Source organism: Sus scrofa, chromosome 12 (genome assembly GCF_000003025.6).
Source record: "Sus scrofa isolate TJ Tabasco breed Duroc chromosome 12, Sscrofa11.1, whole genome shotgun sequence".
Lineage (NCBI taxonomy): Eukaryota > Metazoa > Chordata > Mammalia > Artiodactyla > Suidae > Sus > Sus scrofa.
Window position 1 is genome coordinate 12,310,966 of NC_010454.4, and position 25,192 is coordinate 12,336,157.

Sequence of the window (25,192 nt, forward strand, 5' to 3'; positions counted from 1 at the left end):
TCTAATCCAGGTTCCTTGATCCCACTGGACATTCCAGATCTGCACACCATCTGAGAGGCTCCTCACCCCTGCGGTAACTACTGAAACGCAAGGACACCTGTACCTACCTGGCCAGAGTGCAGCTACGTGCCTGGGAGGACGAGGCTGAATACGGGCGACGGGAGAGGAGGATGTCAGAGAAAATGTTGGCTACATCTGCTCCATGATGACAAAACCCATAACCAGTCAGCGACCAGGTGATTTTGAAGAATCCAAGCGAAGATGTCCCCATACAAAAGGGTGCTCCTGCCCCACGTCCACCCAGGGCATTCAAAGACGAGGCCGATGTTTTGAAAAATATAAAATTTTAATAAAGGCTACATCTCTTAATTACAATAATTATTGTACCAAGTAATTTTCCTTAAATGAACTCTTTATAATGCATCATTTACAGTATAAGTAGAACAAAATGCCATGGCAAAAGTCATTGAGTACAAGACTTGTAATAAAAAGGCATAAAATATATTTATACATAAACCCCTTTCAAAAAACAAGGGAAAGCTTGAGCCCTCAATATAGGGCAACACACGGAGTGGCTCACCGTGCAAAGTACAGGTACTGTACTGATTCAAAGTCAAGCACTAGAGATAGTGGATTAATACTCTTTCGCCGCACAATATATACAGACGTATAGCACAAGGACCAGGGCAAACGAACTGTACAGATTAAGTTAACATAAACACCCGAACGTCAGCATGAAGGCGTCTGGAGGAAAGGGTGCTGCTAGGTCTTCCCACAACTATCTGCTTCTTGGGGGGGGGGTGCTGGTGAGGGGAGTGGGTGGTTAGTTTCCAGAAGGGCTAGAGTCCAAAGACTAACTTAAGAAAACTCCGAGAAACTGTCATTTCCATGAATGCACACCTAGAACCGCTAGGTTCTGGCAGGCCTCTGCCGCTGGATGCTGGGCTTTGGTGGGGAGCTACAAGAAGTTACAGGATGAACCTAGGGCCCCGGGAAGGCTCCCCCCTCCTCCGCAATGAACCATCCGTCCAACACGAAGACCACACCCCGCCCCCACCCAAAGGGCGGTCCGTGAGGGTGCATCTTAATCAAACCTGAAGACCTTTATGACAAAAAGAGAGCAGCATGGGGGAGGGATGCACCAATTTCTGTGTCGAGGGGAGGGCACCACGTTTTTAAAAAGTCTATCGTCACCTAGAGAAACGCAGGGCGGAGCTTAATTCCTCTTTTTAATGAAGAAATCATTAATGCACTCCTAGCTCAACTCCAAAGCTTAGAACAATTACAAACATCCTGTCTCCCCCCTTCCGTGTTTAAAGCAGCATATCCATAAACTGGGGATTGGGGTGGGGGGAGACTCAGTTATTCAATAAATATCAGTAAGGATTCCTGTTCAGGGAAGCTATACACAGTTTCTCTTAGTTTATGGATTTCAGATCCCTAGGAAGTCATATATTATGTATGGCAGTCTCTCAAATACAGTCAGCATCTTCAACAGCCACGAGTGGTCATGTTTTTAATAAATAGTTCAGGCTTTTCTTATCTCCGTACCCAGCTGGGGAATAATGAAAGCCAACCTCCCCCCACCCTCCCGAAGGCCCCGTGGCCAAGAGTCTTCCCCCAGACTTCGACGTCTTCACTGGTTGAGTCTTCCTTCAAAGGGCTGGGTTGCGGGCGCTCACGTCCAAGGCCGGTCGTGAGGGCTTGGGCCCCGCGGGCCGCCCGAGGCTCAATCGATTCTCTCCACCTTGCCCAGAATCCTGCCTTCATACATAGGCAGCACCATCTCATCGTCCCAGATCTCCTCGAAAACCGCTCCACAGGCGAACTCGTCGCTCGCTGTTTTGAAGTAATACCTTCAAAGGAAGACCCAACACACGTCTTGGTTAAGCTGCATTTTCTACTGAGTCTGTCAACCCCGGAGGACTAAGGTATCTGAAGAGGGCTGGTACAACAGGTGGCAGGGAAACCTCTGCCCACATCTGCTTTGAGATAGCCAGCGGGCTGGTGCAAGGGAAGGCACCCTGGAGGTGGTGGGCTGGGTGCCCCCCCGCCACCTGAGAACCCAGGACCTCCAGCCCAGAACGGCTGCTGTCCCCCCGCCCCCACACACTTGGTGAAAAGTACACTTTGTGGAGCAGAGTTTCCTTCCTTCTCCCCCTTTGTGGGGGATGGAGGCAGGGGCATGCCTCGAGGTCACCTGCAGCAGCGCCCCCCCCCCCGGGGGGGGCGACCCCGCCAAGCCACCCCCGGAGTCAGCCACTCTGATCCTACAGAAGTCTGGGGAGGGAATCCCTTCCGGCCGGTCTCGGAGACGGGCATGGCCAGGGGACAGGCGGGACGGGCTGCTTCCTCTGTGGCCGCTGCGGGAGGCAGGCCAGGCCAGTGCTGCTTCCCAGGGCGGCCGACAGCCTCGTCCCCACACCACTGTCCCCTCTTCTCCCTGTTTCCGCCCCTCCTCCAGGGTGACACACCAAAGGCCCTCCTGCCTGTTGATAAAAGGTTCCTTTCGTCCCACCCCAGCCTGTTTAACTGCACGGACGTAAATGACCAGCGTCACATTCGACAACAAGTGCCATCCTGCAGGCCCAGGCCCACCCAAGCCTCTTCCTTCGCCATCCCCAGCCAGGGAGACCCTTCTTCAGGTGTCGGCCCTGCCAGCTGACACCTTCCGTGAAGAAAGGCCACTCATGGAGGGCGGGTCACAGCTCCTCCCCTGTGGGGGGGGAACAGCTCCTCCAAAAAAAAAAAAACACAGAAAAAGAGACGGTGTCTCAGGGTTATGGTTGTTTTTTGGTTTCTGTCCTGAAAAATATTTTTTTCTTTCAAATTCCCCTTGGTTAGAGCTCAATTTCTTTCCTCTTTAATGAAGGCGAGCCAAATACTTTCATAGGCGATAAGGCTAAATAAAGTGAAACAGCTGGATGGAGTCAAGGGTCTTGGTTCCTGGCATTCCCAGCTGAGCCAGCGCATCGCGGTGGGCAGCCCGGCTCTGGTGGGTCAGTGGTGAAGCCGCTTCAGAGCCAGGAGCTCAGACTCTCTGGGGGGGTTCAGGAGATGGCGAGCAAATGGGGCGGCGATGGGGCTGGGCAGACCGCGGGCTGCAGGCAGGGAACGTCACCTTCCCAATCCCGACGCCCTCCCGGCCCGGCCTGGCCCAGCCATCAGTCAGGTTCAGGGCGTCGGGCTCTCCCGGGCTTTCCGAGCAGACACGCGATGCTCGGATGCTTTTACATAACGGCAGCCTCTTCCAGAGAGGGGAGAGGCCACGTTGCCCTGGGCGGCCCCCCGAGCCTTCAAAGGCACTGCGCTGCCCTCGTCCTCTCCAAGCAGTGGGCTCTCCCACTGCAACAGGCTTTCTGTGGCGAACTTTGCTTTCTTCCGACATCTGGCACCAAGAGCGTCTGGCACGTCGGGAGGGACTGTTCTCCTTTTGAACCTCTGCCATGCTGCGACTCCTCGACACAGCCCAGGTCCCCCACTCCCCAGACCCATCCTCACCGGGCTTCGGATGGGGGAGTAAGGGGGTGCAAAGGGCGTGCTGAAGCACCACCCCTGCTGGGGGGACGCAGCAGCGCACCCAGCGCCCCCTCGACCCAGGAGGGCAGCTCCGGCCCAGAGAGCAAGTGTAGACAGATAAGGCAGCTGGGAAGGACCTCGCCACAGCCTGATCCAATCAGTAAAGAATTTGCGAGTCAACCATTTGTGCAAGTCTTTGTGCATTAAAGGGGAGGCCGGGGCTTCAAAGCCAGGCTTATTAAGTGTGCCTTAGCAAAAAAAAAAAAAAAAAAAATCAGAGCCAGATGTGGCCGGAGTGACTGAGCGCCTCCCCAGCAGCCTCTCTGCTCAGCACTCCCCGGCCCTTCTCCCCTGAAGGTCACCTGCAGTTCCACTCAAAGTCCAGCCGAGTCAAAGCTCAGATCAAAATGAACCCCTGGAGGGGCACGCTTGTGTAATTAGTTTCACCTTGTGTCTGTGCAAGATACAAAAAAACTTAACAGCAGCCAGGCCCGTTCCCCAATCCCCCTGGTTCATTTCCAGAACTCTCTCACCCATGTGTAAAAGGCAGAGATCTAAGCCCAGCTCCATACCCTGCTGTCAGCTGTCAGTCACCAGCAGGGTCCCAGCCCTGAGCCCCATCCCTTCCCCTACAAAGGGTGGCACTCGGGGTCCCAAATCAGCGCCCAGGTGGAGGTGGCTGGCGAAGTTGGGCAGGGCCTGCTCCAGAAGGGTCGGGGTCTCAGGGCCCTGGAGGTGGACTCCAGAGCCCTGCTCACCTGGCAGGTGGCTAAGTGCTGTGACAGTTCTCCACTCTCCTCCCTGGCTTGAGATGGCAGCAGAATGGCACCTCCTGGGCTCCTCTTTTACCTGTGTGCCCAGGTGTCCCCCTTACCCTCCTAGTCCCGGCCCTGCTCAGTGCAGATGTAGCTGGAGCCAAATCCATGTGTTCCCCTGGGATAAAGCCCACCAAGAAGGGGCAAGCAGGACTCGGGATGCGCTAAGGTGCAGGTGTCACCTGTCCCGCATTGAGGGCAAAGTGACCAAGAAATGCCCCTGGCCCTCACTGGGCTCTTTAACCCCCTGCAGGGCCCTGGAAGGCCAGGGTGGGCACATGTACCGCATAGATGGGGAAAGGGGGGCTCCCTCCTCAAGACCCCGGCAGGGAGCAGAGGCACGGAGGCCCAGCAGGAAGAGTGATGCCTGCCCACAGGTCCTGCCTTTTCTCTGTTCTGGACAAAGAACAATCCTGGTGACACAGAGCGAGGAAGAGTGCTTTAGACAGAGAGGCCGCCGCCTACGTGCACGGGCAATGCTCTCTGCGGGTCCCCGAGCCTTCAGTGTGAGTGGTCTCTCCTGCACCCAGCCAGGAGAGCCGCCTTTCCGTCCCCTAATCAGTCCGTCTGTCCGTCTGTCTGTCTTCTCTCTCTCTCGCTTTCAGGGAGGGCCTCCACAGGATGGCCCCGGCCCGGCTCTCCTGTGACAAAGCCAGCCATCCCTCGTCTCCTCAGTCTTGTTCACCTGTTAAGAAAAAGCCCCGCCAGGCTCCCACAGAGCCCTCTCTGCCGCCGCCGCCACTGCCGCTGTGTCATTTCTGTGAGTGGGGAGGAGACAGAGGACAAGACAGGAGCAAAGGCCTCTCCGGTGGCCTCCTGGGCCCCCCGGGTCTGGCCAGGCTGGGGAAGCGATGCTGGCTCTCGGTTCTGAGCAAAGAGAAAGAAGCCACAGAACTCTTACCTATAATTTCCCTTTTTGCTGAGCTGCTCTTTAAAGTGGCCCAGGGTCAAGCTCTGAGCCTTCAGCATCCTCCTGTACGGAATTTCTTCTCCACAGAAAAAGTAAGTGACAACCAGCTCGCTGGCCTGGAGAGTGTGGACCCCTGCCAGCTTCTTTGGCTCTTTGTGGCTGAAAGTAAGATGGAAAAACAAGTTCAGTGCGCTCGCACGTGCACACGCGTGTGCACACACGCGCCTCCACAAACACTGTCTTCTGAGATACAGTGAGGCCGCCGCTGTTGGTTCCGAGGGTGCCTAGGTGTGAGGCCATGTGTCACAGTGGCAGCCGCCTCTGGTGGACACACAGTCCTACCTATCCCAGGTCACTGCGTGCAGTACACAGGAAGGGACCACTTCCTTCTACCAAATGGGGGGACAGAGCAGTCTCTATCGGGTGGGTAGTTTCTCTATTGGGAAACTCTCCCAGAGCCACAGGGACACCTGCCTTGACCAGGATCTGCTGTTGAGAGGAACCCTGGGATGGCCTGAACTGGGAATGTCAACACCTGCTGGGCGCAGTGGCGGGGGCGGGGGCGGGGGGTGGGGGGGGGGAAGGCAGGTCTGGACAGCTGGTCAACCCTAGGTCATCCAATTACAATAGCATGGAAGTTTTTGCCTTCAAACACTGCTCATTGCTCATGATGAAGAAGCTAAGAGAGAAGACTTTAATGATTTAGGCCCCTTTAGATCTCTGTAGCTGATTACCTTTTTGAAAAAAAATCTTTTTATGGCTGCACCTGTGGCATATGGAAATTCTCAGGCCAGGGGTCAAAACGGAGCTGCAGCTGCCGACCTATGCCACACCCACAGGCACACCGGATCCGAGTCACATCTGTGACCTACGTGGCAGCCTGCAGCAAGGCCGGGTCCTTAACCCACTGAGCAAGGCGAGGGATTGAACCCGCATCCTCATGGACACCATGTTGGGTTCTTAACCCACTGAGCCACAAGAGGAACTCCCTGTAGCTGATTACTTTTTAAACACACCATCCTGGAATGAGATGAACCTGGGCTTCCCGGTCCACTTCTCAAGAGTGTAAGTTTAGGACAGGAACCATGGCTCGGCAGGGAAAACATTCTGCTTCCCCACGCAGAACAAAGATGGTCCTGTCTCCATCTCTGCAATGGGGGAAAAGCATCTTTACACTCAGTATGACACAAAGACGTTTTTCCAAATTGCTGACTTTCCAGTCAAACAGGGGCAGCTTTTCCATCCCAGTTGGATCCCTTTTATGCATCTGCTGATGGCTTCATGTCTCAGAGAGTGACTTACATGGACAGGGGCCCCCTGAGCCACCCGCCCATCACTGAGGAAGAACACTTGTGTACAAGTCATGATGCATTTCTCGGGACAGGCAGGGTTTTTGAAGACCCTAATTTATGGCAGCCCCTGGGTTTACTGTTCCTTGTCATTGACGTTAAAATCAAGGTGATTTTTTTTATTATTATTATTATTTCTTTTTTGTCTTTTTTTTTTTTTTTTTTTTTGCTATTTCTTGGGCCGCTCCCACGGCATATGGAGGTTCCCAGGCTAGGGGTCGAAACGGAGCTGTAGCCACCGGCCTACGCCAGAGCCACAGCAACGTGGGATCAGGATCCGAGCCGCGTCTGCAACCTACACCACAGCTCATGGCAACACCGGATCCTTAACCCACTGAGCAAGGGCAGGGACCGAACCCGCCACCTCATGGTTCCTAGTCGGATTCGTTAACCACTGCGCCACGACAGGAACTCCAAAATCAAGGTGATTTTATAGACGGAAACAAAAATCGCAACCCCATCAGCAGGTACCCTGAACCTATAAATAAGCCTCTGGGCGGGTCTCAGCAACACCAGGTAAAGACACTCACTCTTCTGAAGCCAGGCTCGGGTTGGAGAAAGGTGTAGCTCCTGTCTGACCAGTGGCCGAGTGGTTCCTGTCCCTCTGCTGACTGGCCACGCAGCACCTAAGGGCGTGCAGGATTTAGAAGGAAGCCTGCCCCCGGGGCCAATGGGAAGCAGACCGAGAACTGCTGTCATTGCCTCCTAGAGACAGACAGACCAGACTTCCATCCACGAGGAGAACCACCGAAGGCCCTTGCTGACCATGGCTCCAGGAGGCCTGGAAAAGCCAAGCTAAGCCCCGGGAGAGTCCAGGACTGGACACTGGCAGCCCAGGCAGAGGGCTGAAGGTTCTAGATTCCTCATCCGTCTTGATAGCTTCTCGTAAGCTCATCTTACCAGCCTTAAACGATCGGGACATTCATAAGGAATGGCATTTGTACGGCCTTTACAGAAATCCCTTCTCTTCCCTCTAGGCGTGCCTTGCTAGATCGCGGTTAGCTCTTTGGACCGGACAGAACCAAAGGGAACCGCTTCTAGAGGCTGGCGAGGGGGCCTCCACCTCTGACCCCACCCCTGCCCCTCACTCTGCCCCCATAGCCACTCACCGCTGCTTGGGGGGCTTCGACACCTCAGCCAGCCTGCGGCAGGCCTCCTCCAGCTGTGCCAGGGTGTTGGGTGGGGTCAGGGGAGGCATCGCTGGGTCCTGGGTGAACGGGTGGGCACGGGGGGCGGTACGGGGGTGCCCGTTGCTGCCCCCCCACAGGTGGTGGCGGCCGGCTCGCTCAGCTGGGGACGGGCGGGCGGACTCTAAGGGGTAGGCCCGTTTCGTGCTTTGGGCACTGAACAAGGAATGAGGAGAGAAAAAGCAGAGGAAAGAAACGGGGTTAGAAAAACTGGAAAATGTGACTTCAATAGAAACCTCTATTCTGCCTTCAGAGAGAGGAGAAAAAAATAACTCTACCATAACACGAACAGGGGGCGTTGCCAAAACAGGGCATTTTTGTGGTCTGCTCCGTCCAACGTTTAATATTAAGAGGACAGGAGCAAACAGTCCCATTTGTTTTCGGCCGACTGCAAAAACAGCCATCCCCACAATAGCTCCGCGGTGACCCCCGGGGCGGCAGCGGCGGTGTTTACCTATGGGGCTTGGGCTTGCTCGGCCGCTCACTCTCCAGCACCCACTGCCAGACATCCTGCGACCTGTCTCCTTCCTCCCCGGGAAGCTGCAGCGCCCCCGCTCCGCCGGGGGCCCCTCCTTCCCTGGCGGGCAGGGCCGGGCCCGGCTCCGTGCCTTTCGCATTTCGTCTGGGTGGGGTACTGCCTCTGCGGGGAACCAAGAACCACATCCAGCCCAGAGACCCTCGGACGTCTGCGTTTCCGGAGCCCCTCGGAGCGGACAGGTGGGCGAGTGAAGGGTGCCCCGGCCCCTGCTCCCCCTGCCCCGCCCCGCCCCACCCCAGGCCGCCCCTCCTGGCGGCTAAGTGCCTGTGACCTCCGACCCTCCGTCGCCCGCACCCAGGGTTCTGGTTGGGGAAGAAGCCCCGACTGGGACGCCCGCGGCTGCCCGACCCTTACCCAAACTGCTCAGGCGCCACGGGCTCCGGAGACTTGGGGTGGCTCTTGCACTTGGAGTAGCAGTAATACTCGGCGCCCCCGGGGCAGAAGCAGCGCACCCGCTGGGTGGCCTCGGCCTCGATCTCCTCCTTGGTCTTGGGGATGGCGTGGTGGTGGATGTAGTGGTGGTGGACGTGCTTCGTCGTCTGCTTGGTCACGAAGCCCTTGGCCCCAAGGAGGGGACAACCAGCAGGGGAGGCGGCGGCGGCGGCGGGCAGCTTGCCCCCGGGTGGGAGGAGCGGGTGGTACGGCTGGTGGTGGTGGTGGTGGTGATGGTCGGGGGAGCGGGCACGTGGGCTGTAGCGGCCCATGCCGGGGGACTGGCAGCCGGGGGTCTTGAGGACCCTGGACAGGTGGTCGTCCAGGATGGTCTGCGGGTCCTCCTCATAGGTGCCCGAGGGCAGGAGGGAGAGGGGGTGCTGGGCGGGCCCCACCTCCCGGGAGCTCAGCGTCGCCAGCTCGGTGCCCTCCTTCTCTTCGTCCTGGAAGGGAAGGCAGCAGGAGGGGGGGCGCCCGGGTCAGCAGGAGCCCCCCCCCCACAGCCCGCCCCCTGCACGTGGCAGGTCAGAGGGAGGGGCAAGGGGGCACTACCTCTCGGATCTGCTGCAGGCGCTCCTCCAGGCTGTGGCGGGTCTCCAATTCCAGCTTCAGCTTCTCCAGCCTGGAGATCAGCTCCGCCGCGAAGGTGGCGGGCTCCACGGGGGTCATCTCCTTGGGCAGGCGGTGGGTTCTCTGCAGGATGCGGGGAGGAGAGGGACCAGGCGTGGTTAGCCGGCCAGTGCGCGGCGGCCGGGGCTGCCAGGGCCAGGAGCCCGGCGCTGCGGCTCATCCAAGTCCACGTCCGCGTCCGCGCAGAGAGCGGCCGGCGCGGGGGCCCGGGCTGCTCGGCGGTTTTATGCACCAGCGCCGTGGCCTCATGGAGAGCCATGGTCCCCATCAGCGTCTGCCTTGGGCAGGAGCAGTTGGTCGCACTCCGAGAGGCCCCGCTTGCTCTCTCTGTAGTACAACCAGCCCATCAGTCGCTACTCTGAAGTAGAAAATCTTCAAAGACTGTTGTCAAACATCAAAAAAAAAAAAAAAAAAAAGGCAGCAGCTCTGAGATGGGGAGGCGAGAGAGCCCAACTCAAGGAATAAAAAGTCGAGTCTAAACAGAAAGGGAGTTGGAAATTAAAAAAAAAAAAGAAAGAAAGAAAGGAAAAGATTGGAAGGGAGGTGGGGGGGAGGAAAAGGGGAAAAGGAGAAGAAAAAAAAAAAAAAGAGGAGTCACACGACCCAGATCAGAAGGAGTGGTAATTTATTTCCTGGCCGCACACTGTGCACCTTTGAGGCGGTGTTGTCTGACAGTGTCCTAGATCCCCTCGCTCTCCTCCACCCCGCCTCCCCATCTCTTTGTACAGAAAATGAGGAAAGCTGCTGCAGGCTAGTAGCAGAACACTGCTGAGCTTGGCTGCCTGAAGCTGATCTATCAAGGGAAAAGGGAACATCTCCAAATCAAGTACGGAATAAAAAGGCAGGGCGAACGCCTGCCAAAAGCAGCAAACAGAGAGAACCCAGCCGGCTCTCTGTCCTCCTCCTGTCATCTCTTGTGCGCCCCACCCGCCGCCCCAGCCCCTCAGTGGTTCTGCCTGCTTCTCCCTCACTTCCCTCCCTTTTCTTTGGCCTGGGGCGGGGGCGGCAGAAAGCCGGACCTGCAGAGGCCAGCATCTCCCCCAGCAGAGGAGCTGGGCCTCGCCACGGCAACCGCGGAGCTGCAGAACCCCGCCAGGGGAAGAGAGGCCCATCTGTAGGAGATGGCTGTGCTCACGGGCTGGCTCCATGCAGCCCCCCGATCAAAGAGCTGCCTCATGCAGAAAGTCGATTTGCACACCCCAGGACAAAATCATCTAATTTACAAGCCTGGGCAACAGAACTTTTCCTTGAGCACACATATTCCACCCCACCTCCCAACCAAGTCAAAACACATTTATCAGTACTGCTGTATGTGGGGGGGGGGGGGTATTGCTAATGAGAAGAGGATGCTGGAGGTCCCCAGGAAAGCAATCTTTTTTTGTTGTTGTTGTTGTTCTTTAGGGCCACATCTGAGGCATATGGAGGTTCCCAGGCTAAGAGTCCAATCGGAGCTACAGCTGCTGGCCACAGCCACAGCAATGCCAGATCCGAGCCATGTCTGGGACCTACACCACAGCTCACGGCAACGCTGGATCCTTAACCCACTGAGCGAGGCCAGGGATCAAACCTGCAACCTCATGGTTCCTAGTCAGATTTGTTTCTGCTGCGCCACCACAGAAACTCCTAGAAAGCAATCCTAAAATGCGAATTTTTACAAATTTAAGTCTGCCCCAGACTGAGGAGCTTCTGGAGAGAAGTGAAGTTGTTCCAGCAACAGTCTGTACCCTAATGCAACACGGGATTAGCAATCTGATTATTCTTCTAGATGTAACATTCCGGATAGACCAGCTGGAGTCTCTGAAGCTGGCAGGAAGGACAGCTCTAAGCTGGGGACTCTCTTCCCCGCCCTAAGGAATAGCTTCCTTGCAACCTGGATCTCAGAGGATGGCAAGCACAGCTCCTGAAATGAGTCTGGGAAGCTCTCTTGTTTCCAGGGGGCCACGGGCTGGCTGCCCTCTGGGGCTTGGAAATAAGCAGGGAACTTTCCAGGAAAGCCACGCTAGCCTCTCATGTCAACCACAGGAAGCAGTTGTGCATGGGCTCCTCAAACGCTTCATTCGTTCAGCACCTCCTGGGTGCAGATTCAACAGCAGGCACTAAGCCAAGTTCTGGGGTTGGAAACAGACAAGAGGGAGCAGCCGACCTCCAGGGCTTCAGAAGTCAGCAGGAGACACAGCCAAACACGAAGATGAGCAGATGATTGGAATGACACAGCCACGTGGCCAACACAAGGAGAATGTCGCTGGGATGCAATTCTCCTCCCACAAGAGGCAGATTCCTCTGCCCTCGTCATTCATTCACTCTATCAACAAGTGTTTAGTGAGCACCTATGATGTGCCAGGTACTGTTCTAGTCTCTGTGGGAATGGAAGTTAACAGAATAGACGTGCTGGGGGGAAGCCAACACAAAGCACGGATGATCTCCTAACTTTGTTCCTTGGTTTCTGGGAAGGAACTGCTTGGTTCCTTTCTCACAGAGAATCCCCACCCCTTTTTTTTTTTTTTTTTTGCTTTTTAGGGCCTCACTCGTGGCATATGGAGGTTCCCAGGCTAGGGGCTGAATTGAAGCTGCAGCTGCACACCTACACCACAGCCACAGCAACACCAGATCCGAGCCCGTCTGCGACCTACACCACAGCTCAAGGCAACGCCGGATCCTTAACCCACTGAGCAAGGTCAGGGATCGAACCTGCATCCTCATGGGTCGTAGTCAGGTTCACTACCGCCGAGCCATGACAAAAGCTCCCGAGAACTTTCTCTTTTGAATTGAGAAGCTGTTAATAGGTGACGTGGGTCATGTTGAGCTTCTTCCCACGGGGTTACACCGCAGCGAATGGCGCACCACCTTTTGCGCGGTCCTTCCCCCCACCCCGCTTCCCTGAGCAGACCCCAGGCGCTCCTCCTGCCTTCCCATGCCTCTCTCCAGCTCTGCCTCCAAGGCCTTTTCTTCCAGACTATACTCACCGGGAAATGAGGTAGAGACACTTGGCCATTGGCCTTCACGCTGCGATGCATTTCTCTCTGGAGCTGTTTCTTACTCCCCACGCGGTAAGGAGGGATTCCATCTCTAAGGGAAAGGAAAAGACAGAACCCACAGGCTTGCAAGGATGCCCGAGTCCAGGTGCTGACACACACCCACCATCCTGAAATCCCACCAACGCATAGCACCAGCGCCTCCAGGGGTATGGCTGTTCTCACGGGGAAAGATCAACCCAAGATCCAGTGGCCAAATGTCCTGCCCATCAAGCCTCTCTGGAAACTTGGCTCCCTCTCGGATGCAGGAGTGTTAGTTAACCTGGACAGAGCTCAGGCCATAGCTGTGGTCTCAGGACTGGGAGCACTGCAGAACGCAGGTGCCCCTAAGCCCAGGGGCCCCCAGCAGGAGACTGTCAGACTCTTGGTTCTTCCAATTGTCTGTTGCCACCACGAGATATTACCCCAAGTCAGGAAGCCGAGGCCTTATGGAGTGTGCCAGGGCCAGGACAGGGACCAGACCTACAGAAGACTCAGCCAGACATCAGGGGAGGTGCGTGATTCTCCCATAGTCAACCGCCTCGCTGCTTCCGAGCATCTTCCTTTTATAAATCACAAGGCATCTTTGCGCCTTCCTTCCCTCAGCTCCAACCCCCACCACCTGCAGCCAGTGGAGTCTCAGATGGATGACCAATGTGGGCCTAAGAGAAGGCCCCTGCTCCAGGATGGTCTGTGCACTTCACCCAACTATTTCGGTGCCGACTGTGTGTGCCCGACCTTGTTCTAGGCACAGAGCAAGAGGGGAGTAAAGGAAGAGGGTAAAAAAGGCAGCGGATGCTTGTCCTTAGGAAGCTTATGTTCTAATGGAGTGGAAGAGGTAATAAGCAAAAATTAGAAAGCAAAATCTATGGAATGTTAGAAGGTGGCAAGTCCTGAGATGAAATACACTACAGGAAACGGGGAGCGAGGACAGCTGGGGGTCAGCGGAGCTGCAATTTTAAATGGGGGGGGGGTTAACAATGGAAACCCTTATCACGAAGGTGAGTTCTGAGCAAAGACTGGAAGGCAATAGAGGCCCTGTGTCCATCATTTCGTTTTTTAAAAAGCAAATGGAAGAGGCTGGAAAACAAACCCCCCTCATTCCGGCTGGTCTCCTTTAAAAACAGGACCTGGAGTGGCAATGACTTTTTTTTTTTTTTTCAAAGACTTTCGTTCCTGAAAGCAGTGGAAGGTCAAGGTGTGATTATTTTCCCACCGCTCTTCCTTCCAGGAGCCACTTATTTACAAAAGCCTCAGGGTTCAAGCATTTCCATACCGAATCATCCTTTGAGGCTATAAATATTGAAATTAGCTGTTTGGCTATTTCCCTGGTGTTTTGCGCACCTTCCGGGTGGAAGGAAGAAAAACACATCTGGCCCATCCGCAGTGGGTGAAAATCAGCTGTGTCTAAAAATAGTCAGGAGCATCCAGGGCTACCCGGTTGACCTCTAGCTCCTTATCTGTATGGCCCTAAAATTCTAAGTGGCCGCCAGTGCCCGGAAGTCTGCTGCCCTGGGCCGGAGACCAGGTCCGCCGGGGATGATGCTGCGGATTACGGTCAGCTGATGAACTGACATGTTGGCCAGACCTTGGCTAAGAAGGCCAATCTTACTGAGGGTTGAGGGTACAGGGGGAGAAGACAGAGCAACACTAAAGCAAGGACTTACATAGACGTGGCACTCCTGTTCCAGAGAAAGGCCCAGCGCGGGGCAGACAGCGAGGGCTGTGGGAATGGTTAGCCAGTTGACCGGTGAGGTCAAGTCTCCCAGACAGCCTCTTACTCACTAAGGCTTGGGACTTGACTGGGCCCACGAAGGCCAGGTAGGATAAAAGGTCCAAGTCTAGAAACTTACCGAACCACCTGGAGCCTATTTACCAAAGCTTTTCACCCCAGGATGGTTTAGAAGACATAGGAGAAAACGAGGTTATTGCAGGCACGCCTGGCTTGGCCGGTCACCAGATGCCACCCCAGTGACTCTAACCCAAGGCTGCCAGACCCCCTTGTACCAAGTTCCTACCGTGGGGCACACACATCTGACACGTAACCCAACTTTATTCTCTCAGAAGCCCTAATTCGCATTTGACAGAGGACCAGAGCTGCTCTGAAGCCCTCCCGGAGGCTGCTGGGAGGTTAGACCCAGGCTTCCCATCGAAGCTGCCAGTGGACTCCAGAACAGGTCAGCCACCTAGAGTCCCACACCCAACTGGAGAAGCCAGGTTCCCTGATGGTCCGACGGGGGTCGGGGGGGGACACCATTTCCTAAGCCTCAGGGAGCCCCCTGACATTCTGAAGGGGTGAACGAGAGCCGGGACCACCCTGGAGAGCCCTCCCCCACCACTTCGTGCTCCCTGGCCCTGGGGCAGGCTGGGCAGTTGCCGAGGCACAGTGCCTATCTCCCCCCCACCCCGTCTCCCTCCTGAAATCCCTTGTGGGGTGGAGGACCCGCAGTCTGGGTCTCAAGCTGGTCTAACCAACTTCTGCTGCCTCGGGCTGCAAGAGCGTGTCCACACCCTTCTCCTGACCAGCAGCTCTCCCCGGGAGGTAACTAGGGAGTGTGGCCCCTTCCAGGCCATGCTGGGAGGTGGGGGTGGGTGTCCCGCACCCCCGCCGTGACACACACACAGGTCTTCCAGAGTCCCACAGGCCCCGTCCAGCCCCTCCAAGACACCGTCCCTGAGTGCTCTCCAGCAGCCTCTGGTCTTTCCCCCTTTCTTCCCAAGACGAACTGAATGGTAAGACTTTTATGCATTTTTTCTTTTCCCTATAAAGTAGAAGAAAAGGGAACAGCGGGCGGCGGGGGTGGGGGGAGGCAGGTATGGAAGGGAGGGCAGGAGAAGCAGGTCCCAGGCCATTCGAAGGCCAGAGGTCACGACACGCGCACTCCACCTGGGGCAGGTGAAGGAGTCACCTGCAGGCCAGGAAACTTGGGACCAGAGCAGAAAAGGGAGATTCCAACTTGCAGAGGCTCAACAGGCGCCTTCAAGGAAATGTGGCTTTAATCCCCTCCCCCCGCCGCCCCCCATAACCCCAGCCAAGAATCTTCTTCCAACACAGCCCCTCATTCCAGAAGGGGGCCTCTCTTCTTTTAATCCAGGCTCTAAAAGGCTGGGATCAGTTTCCTGGCTCCTGAGAACTGTGAGCTGAAGTGTGCCCGAGTGTCTTGGTCCCTATACCGTCTCCTTTAATTATAAACATTTTAGCCAAAGAGCCCACTGCCGGGCCCAGCTGTTTCTGGGGAGCAGCGGTTTTGAAGTGTGGACTCCACTTAGCTGCCATTTAAGCCGAGCCAATTAGCTTAGCCTTTTGACTCCGCCGGGCCTGGCCTAACCTGAATGTCATTTTCCGGCGGCTTTGAAATCGTGGACTCACGCGCACAGGCGTCCACTCGCATTTTCATTTGGCAGCCACTCGGAAGGCAGCCTCTGATCACGGCCAACATCAAAAGCCTGGTTTGTAAGATAAGGCAACATTTGAAGTTCACTTGGATGTGTTCCCCGGTGTCCAAAGGTAAGCCCATAAATAACAGAGAAGGAAATAAAAATAAATAAAATAACCTGTGCCACCCTCCGTGTGAAACGCGACGAAATGCGTCTCGGGCGGGTATTTTGTGCCACGCAGAGCAGAAGCGGCCTCCCGATTTTGGGAGCAGCTCTGCGCAGTCAGGGCGCCGCCTCCAAGCTGTCCACGGAGCTTTCGCGCTTCTCGGCCGCCTCTAACAGAGAGGCCACACCTGGGCGGCAGGATGGTGTCACCAGCCCCTCGTGCCATCCTCCTGGGGCCCTGCTATCCCTCTGCCCGCAACGATCCCAGGACTGGGGTCTGGGACTTGGCTGGGAGTCTGGCAGTTAAGTTTCCAAACCAAAACTTTGAAAAAAGCCATTTCTTCTGAGAGGGTACGTTTCAGAGGAGCAGGCTCATCCCACAGCCTTCTCGGGCCTTCCAGGAGGACTCAAATCCTTAGCCTTCTTTAACAGGGCTTTTGGCGCCGTAGCCAGAACACATAGGTCAGCAGCGGGCTCTGGGAGAAGGCAACAGATCGCATCCTCTGAAGCCCCAGCCCGCTCCGGACCGCCAGGCCCCACGCGGCTCCCTGGGATGACCCAGGGCAGGCCGGCCGGCCCAGCTTCTCCCCGGCCTCTTGCAAAGGCCCCTGGGACTTAATTGGTTCTGTGGCAAATGAGACGATTGCTTCCCCGGGCTTGTGTCTAATGAACTCCAACCTTCTGGAGTCTATTGAAGACCGCCTGTGACCCCCTCTCCCCTCTCCCCCCTCCCCAGCCGTGTCCCCTCCCCAACGCCCAGCAGGGCAGCCAGCCCCGCTCCCCAGCCCCTCGAAGCCCCTCGCTGGCCATTGTGACCGGGAGAAACAGCCAGGGCTCTTTTCATGCTTTATGGGGCGTTCCTATTCACTTGTTCAAGGAAATTTCAAAGGGGGCTGCTCCCCTCTTCCCCCTCTAAGCTTCCCTGGGTGAACAATGGGCTGAAAGCGATTCAGTTCAGCTTTTCATCCCCCACACACTTTATTTCTCGCTCGGCGCTCTCATCTGCGCCAGGCCCACAATTGGCAGAGCTCTGAAGAGGGGATCTAATCCCAGCCCTGGGAATCACGGGTGACCCGCCCGACGCTGGGCAGATCACACACACCCAGAGCCAGCCGGCCAGAAAGCGCCTCACACGGCCCGGGCTTTCAGGGCGTGCCAAGTCTGCCAGGCAGCGAAGCGGGGAGGCCCAGGGACCCCCAGGGATCTCTAAGCCCGCACCCATACCCCGTCTGATGGGCTCTTGTCCTGAGACCCCTTTGTCCCCCACCAAGGGCAGAGGGAGGCAAAAGGCCTGGGACAAACGCCTCCCAAGAGAGGACGGCCCCACTCTGATGGGAAACGTGCTCCTGGGCTGGTATCAATGTGGGCACGGGCTGCGGCCCATAAGCGGCCCACTGAGTTGGGAGAAGGACCACAATCCCCCGCCCGGGCCCCGGCCGGTGCTGACATCAGAAAGTTCCCACACTGCCAGCCCCCAGGTCCGCCCCTCTAGTGTGGGCCTCCCGGCTGTGGCATCCCCAGTCCACAGCCCCAATCTGAGGCAGCCACACGCGGGGAGGGGCTGACGACGCCCTAAGGCTCCACCGCTTGGGACCCAGGGGTATCTGCTGGGCCCCCAGAGAAAAAGCTGCTGAATGAGCGATTTGCCCTTTCGTCTCCGTTAATCAAAACAGACCCCCCTGGCCCCGCTCTCACCTTGCCACCTAGGACCGCTGACCTCTCTGACCCCGCCAAGTGGCTTCCCCTGTTTTAAGGGCTTTAGGTGCGCAGGTGCATTAGGGAAAGGCGGGATGGGTGCGAGCTCTAAAGTAACCTCTCAATAAATCTGAGCAGGTTTTTCTTCTGGGAAGGGGCTGAAAGAAGAGGGCTGAAGGCAGAGGGTGCAGGGGAGAAGGAAGAACGTGCCCCCCCCCATTAAAGAAGAAAGCAGTGTGGTCACTGCTTAAAGAATAAAGAATAAAAAAATAAAATAAACTCAAAGTAGCTCAAAGGTCTCATTATCAACGGGGCCTATTAACACAGCTCGAGTTGGAAATTTTCATGCTTCAAGGGAGGGACGAACAGGCAAAGGGCAGGGGCCTGAGTCTGGCCTGGATTTGAGTTCTGTCTCCCACATGAGCCCTGTTTCCTCCTCACTGGTAAAAGTCGCAAATGACTGCCAGCCTTTCTGATTGGTCCTGTGAGGCTCAGTGGGCACGGGGACGACGCCCAAGTTGTCTCATCGTGAACCCAGAATAACACCTCCATGACGAGGCGCAGGACGCGAGCCAAAAACAATCTCGAAGAAAACTGAACAGAAGCCACATAGTCTTAAGTAAACCACCACTGACTGCAGAGAGGCGGTCAATGCCCTCGTTCACGTCCGCCTTGCTCGGACTTTACACGCAACGCGGACGCCTGCACAACCCCTCAGTTAAACGCCGAAGGGATGACGCTGCTAGAAACAAGCACACGGCGTGGCGGGAAAATGACAGCAGGTAAGAATGACAGAGAGGAATAAGAAAAATTATTCTGAAAAGGGGGAGGGGGGCACTAATTATTTCCATCTTAGACCATCTTGAATTCCGTGAGATACTATTACAATGTTGTAGGCAAAGAGACCGTGGGATTAATTATCTGGATCAAAAGGTAAATGAGGTACTTTACGGAGTACCTAAGACTATTCGGTAAAGACAGAACAAAAACGTATAATTTTAAGAACCATGTCCATCACAGGGTAGGTGGTTTTCAAGACGATACTTAAAAGAGTTCAGTCACTATGGAAAACCCACCTGTGGGGAAGCCCTCCTTCCTCAGTGTTGGATGAAAGATGTGTATTCACCCTTCTCCACTTTCACTGGTGCCTAAGTGCTAGTCTTTGATTCAGATGGAACTTTTCCCCTTAAACTTCCCTCCCCTCTTTACCAACAGGGGAATCTGAGGTAACACAATCAAAGCCACCAGGAAAATCAGTGGTAGAGTCCCAAACCAACCTCATCCACTTTCCTTCCCTCTGGTTCCATGCTGCAGGCCAAGCAATGGATCATTGGCCAATAGAAACCAGATTGGTTCAAACAAACTGGAAGAAGAGACGGTCCAGTTTGGGGAGACTTGAAAAGAACAAACTCGAAATCAGTGTGCCAGAACTTACAAGAGCTCAATAGGTTTGCTTTTGAAAACTGTTCCCTTAGCAGAAGATCCTTCTCCAAAATATTTGCAGGAAAGCCTTCAAAGACCATTTCTAGAATAGCGGGTGTTGTGAGACACGCTCTCAGGGAGCTCTGCCCAAAGCCCAGGCTCCACCTCCTTCGAGTCCCCGAACCAGGATCTCCAAGGTTGGCAGGAGATGAGGATGCCAGCCCCCACCACCACCTGGGACTACTCACAGAGTCACTGCTCCCCATCCAGAGGTCCCCGCTGTGTGACCTCGAATGACCTGCAACTCAAAGCATGACCCTGCCCCATGGCCTGCTGACCTCAGCCGACCACCCTGATGGCTTGGATGGCATTCAGAAATCCCAGTCATCCATCTGCAAAAGGGCCAAGATCAGACACTCCTTTGGAGAGGACCCCCCCCACCCACCCCGAGGGGTGGAACCGCCAGTGGACCAAGCAGGCAGGCACCCTGCCAAAGGTGTCCACTGGAGCAGGCCCATGAGGGTGCACTACACGCTTGGCCCTGCAGAGAACTCGGGGTTCCTGGCTCCCACGTCCAGGGCCTTTTCCTTCCACAACAATCAACACCTAAAATGCAAACCCTTCCAATGCCACCCTGGGTCCCACCTGGTGGTTCTGTGTGTGGGACACCTGGGTTTCTTTTTCTTTTGGTCTTTCTTTTTTTTTTAATAAAAGTGATTTTTATTTTTTCCATTATAGTTGGTTTACAGTGTTCTGTCAATTTTCTACTGTACAGCAAAGCGTCCCCAAGACGCACGCGCTCGTGCACACAACACACAGACACACAATTCTTTTTCTCACATTATCCTCCATCGTGCTCCATCACAAATGACTAGATACAGTTCCCAGTGCTATACAGCAGGATCTCATTGCTTATCCATTCCAAAGGCAACAGTTTGTATCTATTAACCCCAGATTCCCAGTCCATCTCCCCCGCCCCGCCGGCAGCCACAAGTCTATTCTCCAAGTCCCTGTGGAAAGGACTCCTGAGTTTCAAGTCCAGCCGAGCACTTCTGCCCACAGGGAGGGCAGGATAAAACTCAGGGAATCTGGAGATATTCCTCTTAACCCTCTATCGAATTAATTTTGGTTTTCTTCTGTTAAGGTACCATTCACCTTCTCACTCAAGGCTCTAAGCTTAAGGAACCCAGGTGACCACGTGAGCCTCTTAAACCAGCCCCACCCCTCCCAGCAAACAGCTGAGGACTCTGCCCCTGCTGGCCCAGTGGGTCACTCGGCCAACCGCGTACATGGCGGGGAGACCAGACCCTACTTACACGCTGCTGTCCGTCATGGACATGGAGTCATCCGTCATTGCGTCACTGGAGATCTCGCTGTCATTGGCGCTGGTGGCCGGCGCAAAGACATAGCCAGAACCCACGTGGTATGGATTCACGGGGTCGCTCCTCTTGAAGGACCTGTGGGGAAAGCACAAGCGCAGGGCGTCACCGACCCTCGCCAAGGACCGAGGACCAGGTGACCCCAGGACGGCCACCCTCTGTGTAAGGCCAACCTGCGGGCTGTGGCCAGGGGTGCCTCTGGCAGAAGGCAGGGGCCACAAAAGGGGCCCTGCTGAGCCACGGACTCACCCTGGGGAGAAAGCAGGCTGGGTTCCTCTGCCCCCAAAGGCGGGTCTGCCAGGGCACAGAGGACCCCAGAGGCAGCCCAGACTCATACAGAGAGGAAGGCAGAGGATGCTGCTCTTGGAGGGGAGGCCGGGGCGGCGGGGGCAACACGGGGGAATGGGCCAGTGGCGATGGAGTGGCTGCCCCCTCCCTGCCCCCACCCCCAAGCCTGCACGGGAAGAAGACAATCTGGGGGTCCCAAGACATCTAAGCTCCCAGACTCCCCGCCTGAGGTCCGTGAGCCCAGCTCTGAGATGCAAACAACTGGAGGCTGGTCCTTCTCTGTTCCAGGCTGGGCCCAGCGAGCTGACAGATGGGACAGAGATGTTTGGGACAAAGTTTAAGACCCCCTCCCATCCCACTCTGAGCTGGGCCCCCACCGGGCCTCCCCCTCGCAGGGCTGGCCGAGGCCGCAGGATTAAAATGAGCAGCACAGCTGTTTCAAAGGAAGGTCCAGGCCCCTCCTCCAGTGGCTCCCGCCCTTTTGTTCCGGTGGCCTCTGCCTCCCCAGCTCTGCCCTCTTGATCTCCTCCCAGAACAACCAGTGTGCCTGGCCCCTGCTGGGCTGCATTCCTCTTGGGTCACCAGCCAGGGACTGAAGTGGGGGAAGGCTGGAGGACGAAGGGACCGCTGTGGTCGGTGGGCTACAGGGAGAGGCCTGCACAGCCCGGAGGCCTTCTTGACCAAGACCCTGGCCCGCTCCACTGGGCCCACCAAGTCCAAGCCAACCGCAAAGAGATGGGCTGCAGGAGGAGGGAAAGGCCCAGAAAAAAGGGAACCTAGACCATCAGGCCTGTAAAAAGGGCCCTGGGGTTGGCAGATGAAGGTCAAAGCGAGTCTTCTGCACAGTCTACCGAGCTCCTATGCGCTTCGTGTCCAGCACTGCACTGGACTCTGGGGGTACCCAGCCCCAGCATCCATGGCCTGGTAGCGCTGGGTTCCCATAGAGGCGGGGGTGCCGCAAGGGAGGTGCCACTTATCATGGGCCCACAAAGAGGGGCCCACCTTCATACACATCACCTTATCTCATCTTCACAGCCCCCCCCAGGGAGAAAGAGTCCTGTGCCCATTTTACAGATGTGCCCTTGGGGGTCCCACCAGCACAGCGGCCTGCCCTGGATCACAAAGCTGGAACCAGTGGGTGTGGGATTGATTTCTTTGGCTCCCACTCAACCTCTCTTGCTGCTTCTTAACACAGAGGCTGGCCTCCGGGTTTGAAAAAGGTCTAGCTTAAGAGGTAGGACGAGTGACCTGGTAGATAAAACTCTGGTCCAGCGAGTGATGGAAAGGACTGGCTGGGGGGCTGGGGGCTGGCTCCCTGGGACAGGCTCACCTGGGACAGGTAGGAGCAGGTGAATGGAGATGGGTGAGCAGGGAAGGGAAAAGCAGTGAGAAGCCCTCCCCAGACTGGAGCAGAAGGGGGCGGGGCCGGTTGGCTTGGGGGGCGGGGCTTGAGGCCTTCCCAGCAGCCTGTGGGATCCAGGGGGTGTCCCCAGGTGGGACTGGAGTAGGGGTGGGGCAGGCAGGGAGGGTCCCGGCTGGGAGGGCTGCAGGGCTGGAAGAGAAGGTGCAGAAGTCATCCCTGTCTTCAGGGAGCTCGCCCTCTAGCTGCAGTGACAAAACGAGTAACACGGCTGTGATCTTTTAGAGCCAGAATGAACCTTACAAATTATCCAACCCAGCCCCTCAGTTTAGAAATGTTCACAGAAACCAACAGCTACCGCGGATTGAGGGGGGGCTGGCATGGGCGGGGTCTTGTTTCATCAGTGCCGCAGGCCCAGCGCGCCCGCAGGTGCTCAGGGACAATCTGCTGCCCATCTTTCACCTTCGCCACCACCGGAGGAGGTCACGGGGCCCCACACGGGGGCCAGAAGCCTTGTCGGAAGCCACCCACTGGAGACCTGGCCACCTGGAACCCCCCTAGAGGAAGGCGATGGGAGCAGGGACCTGACTCCATTGGCCTGAGCCAGGCTGGACCTTACAGCCACATCTTGGAAATGTTCCCTGGCGTAGAACTGACCAGAAAGGGCAAACGGGGAACGCTGCACTTGAACCCACTGACTGCCTGGGGTTGAGTGACCTGGAGCTGTCACTTGGACACTGGCCCTGTGGTCCCGTCTGTAGAGGGTGAGAAGCCTGACCAAACCCCAGGCTTTCCCATGATGATTAAATGCTTCCGCGACTTAGAACTGGTCCCCGTGTCCTCTCGATGGGATTCCCAGACACCAGGGCCAGAGAAAAGAGAGGAGGGGTGACAACCAAGAGGGGCAGTTGGTTTTTCTGGAAAAGAGAAGGCACAAGGGACGATTTTATGCCACAGTCTCCTAGTCGATAAGGGGAGTCACGAGGAGAGGGTTCTGTAGCAGAACAGGAGGAAGAGCGCTTCTACGTTGGAAGGAAAAAAGCACTTCTTCTTCTTCTTCTTTTTTTTTTTAATTTTTCAGCCACATCACACTGGTGGCATGTGGAAATTCCCGGGCCAGGGGTGGAACCCGAGCCGCAGCAGGAACAACGCTAGATCCTTAGCCCACTGTGCCACAGGGGGAACTCCAAGAAAACACTCTTGATGGTCAGGGGAGATCCAAGGAGTGGATGGGGTGGGTTCTAGGATGGGCCGAGTCTTAAAAGCAGCCCAATGCCCCCAGCGGCCTGGATGGGCCACTCCTCAGAGCAGAGTGGACAAGATGACCGTCTTGGGGAACCCAGCACTAAGGACGTTCTGGGAGCCCTTCCACAGGGAGCAGAAACCCAGAGGCTGAGACGAGAGCCGGGGCCAGCTTAGCTCCCGGCCCACTGGCGGACCTCAGGAGTTGCAGACCCCGTGGACCTGGGGTAACCACCTAAAAAAAAAAGTGCAGTGATGAGTTCCCTGGTGGCTCGGGGGGGCTAAGGACCTGGCGCTGTCACTGCTGTGGCGCGGGTTCCATCCCTGGCCTGGGCACTTCCGCATGCCACAGGCGTGGCCAAAAAAATAAAAATAAATGAAGTTGAAAAAGTGCTTTTTCAAACACAGCCATCACATGAGGTCTGTGTTCTCTGAAGGCCCAAAGAAGGCCCTATAATGGGGTCTGGGGGGGGGGTGAGGGGTGGGGTCAGAGCAATCAATACTCCCACAAAAGCACCCACCCACCAAAATAGCCTTTCTTGGGTGGTATTTTTCATGAAACATTCATTACACAGCATCCCCACGGACGTGTTGAATGCCTGTCCCATGTCACGAGACGACACGCTCCCTGAGGGCAGGGACCAGGTCCGACTTCTTCACTGGTAGTCTGGGGCAGGTGGCAGAAGCTCCAAACTCTGTGGACACCCCTTTCTTAGGGACCTGGGACCGAGCAGGTTGCTGAAAGGTTGTTTCGTCTAAGAGGCGGGGCACGGAGATCAAAAAAGCCAAAACGGCAAAAACAGCCTTCCAACACGCTTTCCATCCCGCCAGTGTCGCCACCTTTGTGGTATTAACACATCAACCACGTCCCAAGTGTGAGGGTTGTCATTCCGCCTCGACAGGGAGAAATGACTCAAGAGAAAGCCCTCTCTCCCGGAGAGAAAGAAAAGGAAAAAAAAGCACACACTCGAATCCCGTGTGTGGACATAGCTTTGCGCGCCCTGTCGGACACACGGGTCCCAAAATAAACCCGTCTCCCTGCCTTCCAAAATAGAGGGCTACTGTGTGACCAGTAATTAAAAATGGAATATACTGCCCTTAGCTCAGTTGACTGCAGTAAAGTATTTGGATTTTTCTACAATCATAACAAGACGAGGCGGAGGCAGGAGGCAGGGCTGTGTGCGGTGGGGAGAGAGAGACAGAGACTCAATTTTTGAAGAAGCCAGAACTTAGGCAAAATTGTCACAGAACTTCAAGAAAATGAAGTAGAGCTGCTTTCCTGCAATTGCTTTAAAAAAAAAAAAAAAAAGGAAAGAAACTGGACCATGCTGGAGTAATTGTACCCAGATGCTTTGATGATTTCTTCCGGACTGTTGTGCTCCCCGTTGCTGCAAGGATTTTAAATTCCTCCAGAAAGAGGACGCCTGGGGTACTGATTTTGCATGGGGCTCCCCCAAAGACCTGGTCAGAAATTTCAATGTCAGGTAGCAGAGGCTCCTGGGACCTTACGGGAAGGGAATGCCTGCACCCCCCAATCTTATCTCTTATCTAGATGAGATGCTGGGGGGTGCCCCTTCCAGATGCCAGGGCAAAGCCCTTACAGAGAGAACAACAGAAGTCACCTTTGGGACCCCTGTCTGGGTCCCCTCTCAAAACAAGGCAACTTAAAAAGTATTTGCTCCAAGGCTGTGCCTTTAAGGCTTTTCTTTTCAAAAGGCAAAGGGGGGGGGGGAGGCAGTGGGCAGTCAGGGAGAGGGCCCAGGCAGGGAGGTGGCATCAGGCAACCGGACCTTCGGAAAGTAGGCAAACTTTTACAAGTGTCTCTTAGCAAACTGCCCTCATCAGAGCTTGGATCCTCTAAGTGTGGCCCAT

General features: G+C 55.9%; 1 protein-coding gene across 7 annotated transcripts in view; it reads right to left on the minus strand.

The window, feature by feature from the left end:
- AXIN2 (axin 2) overlaps positions 328-25,192 on the minus strand; it is a 31,915-nt gene continuing 7,050 nt past the window's right edge. For 6 of the 7 annotated variants that reach the window (XM_021066736.1, XM_021066733.1, XM_021066738.1 and 3 more), the window contains exons 3-11: positions 20,368-20,508; positions 12,344-12,446; positions 9,303-9,443; positions 8,673-9,193; positions 8,235-8,420; positions 7,703-7,936; positions 7,124-7,219; positions 5,236-5,403; positions 328-1,856 (exon numbers count right to left, since the gene is read on the minus strand). In XM_021066736.1, the coding sequence (XP_020922395.1) occupies positions 1,730-1,856; positions 5,236-5,403; positions 7,124-7,219; positions 7,703-7,936; positions 8,235-8,420; positions 8,673-9,193; positions 9,303-9,443; positions 12,344-12,446; positions 20,368-20,508 (1,717 nt within the window). In that variant the 3' untranslated portion in view covers positions 328-1,729. The remainder of the gene's footprint in view (positions 1,857-5,235; positions 5,404-7,123; positions 7,220-7,702; positions 7,937-8,234; positions 8,421-8,672; positions 9,194-9,302; positions 9,444-12,343; positions 12,447-20,367; positions 20,509-25,192) is intronic. The other variant, XM_021066739.1, reaches the window with a different exon arrangement.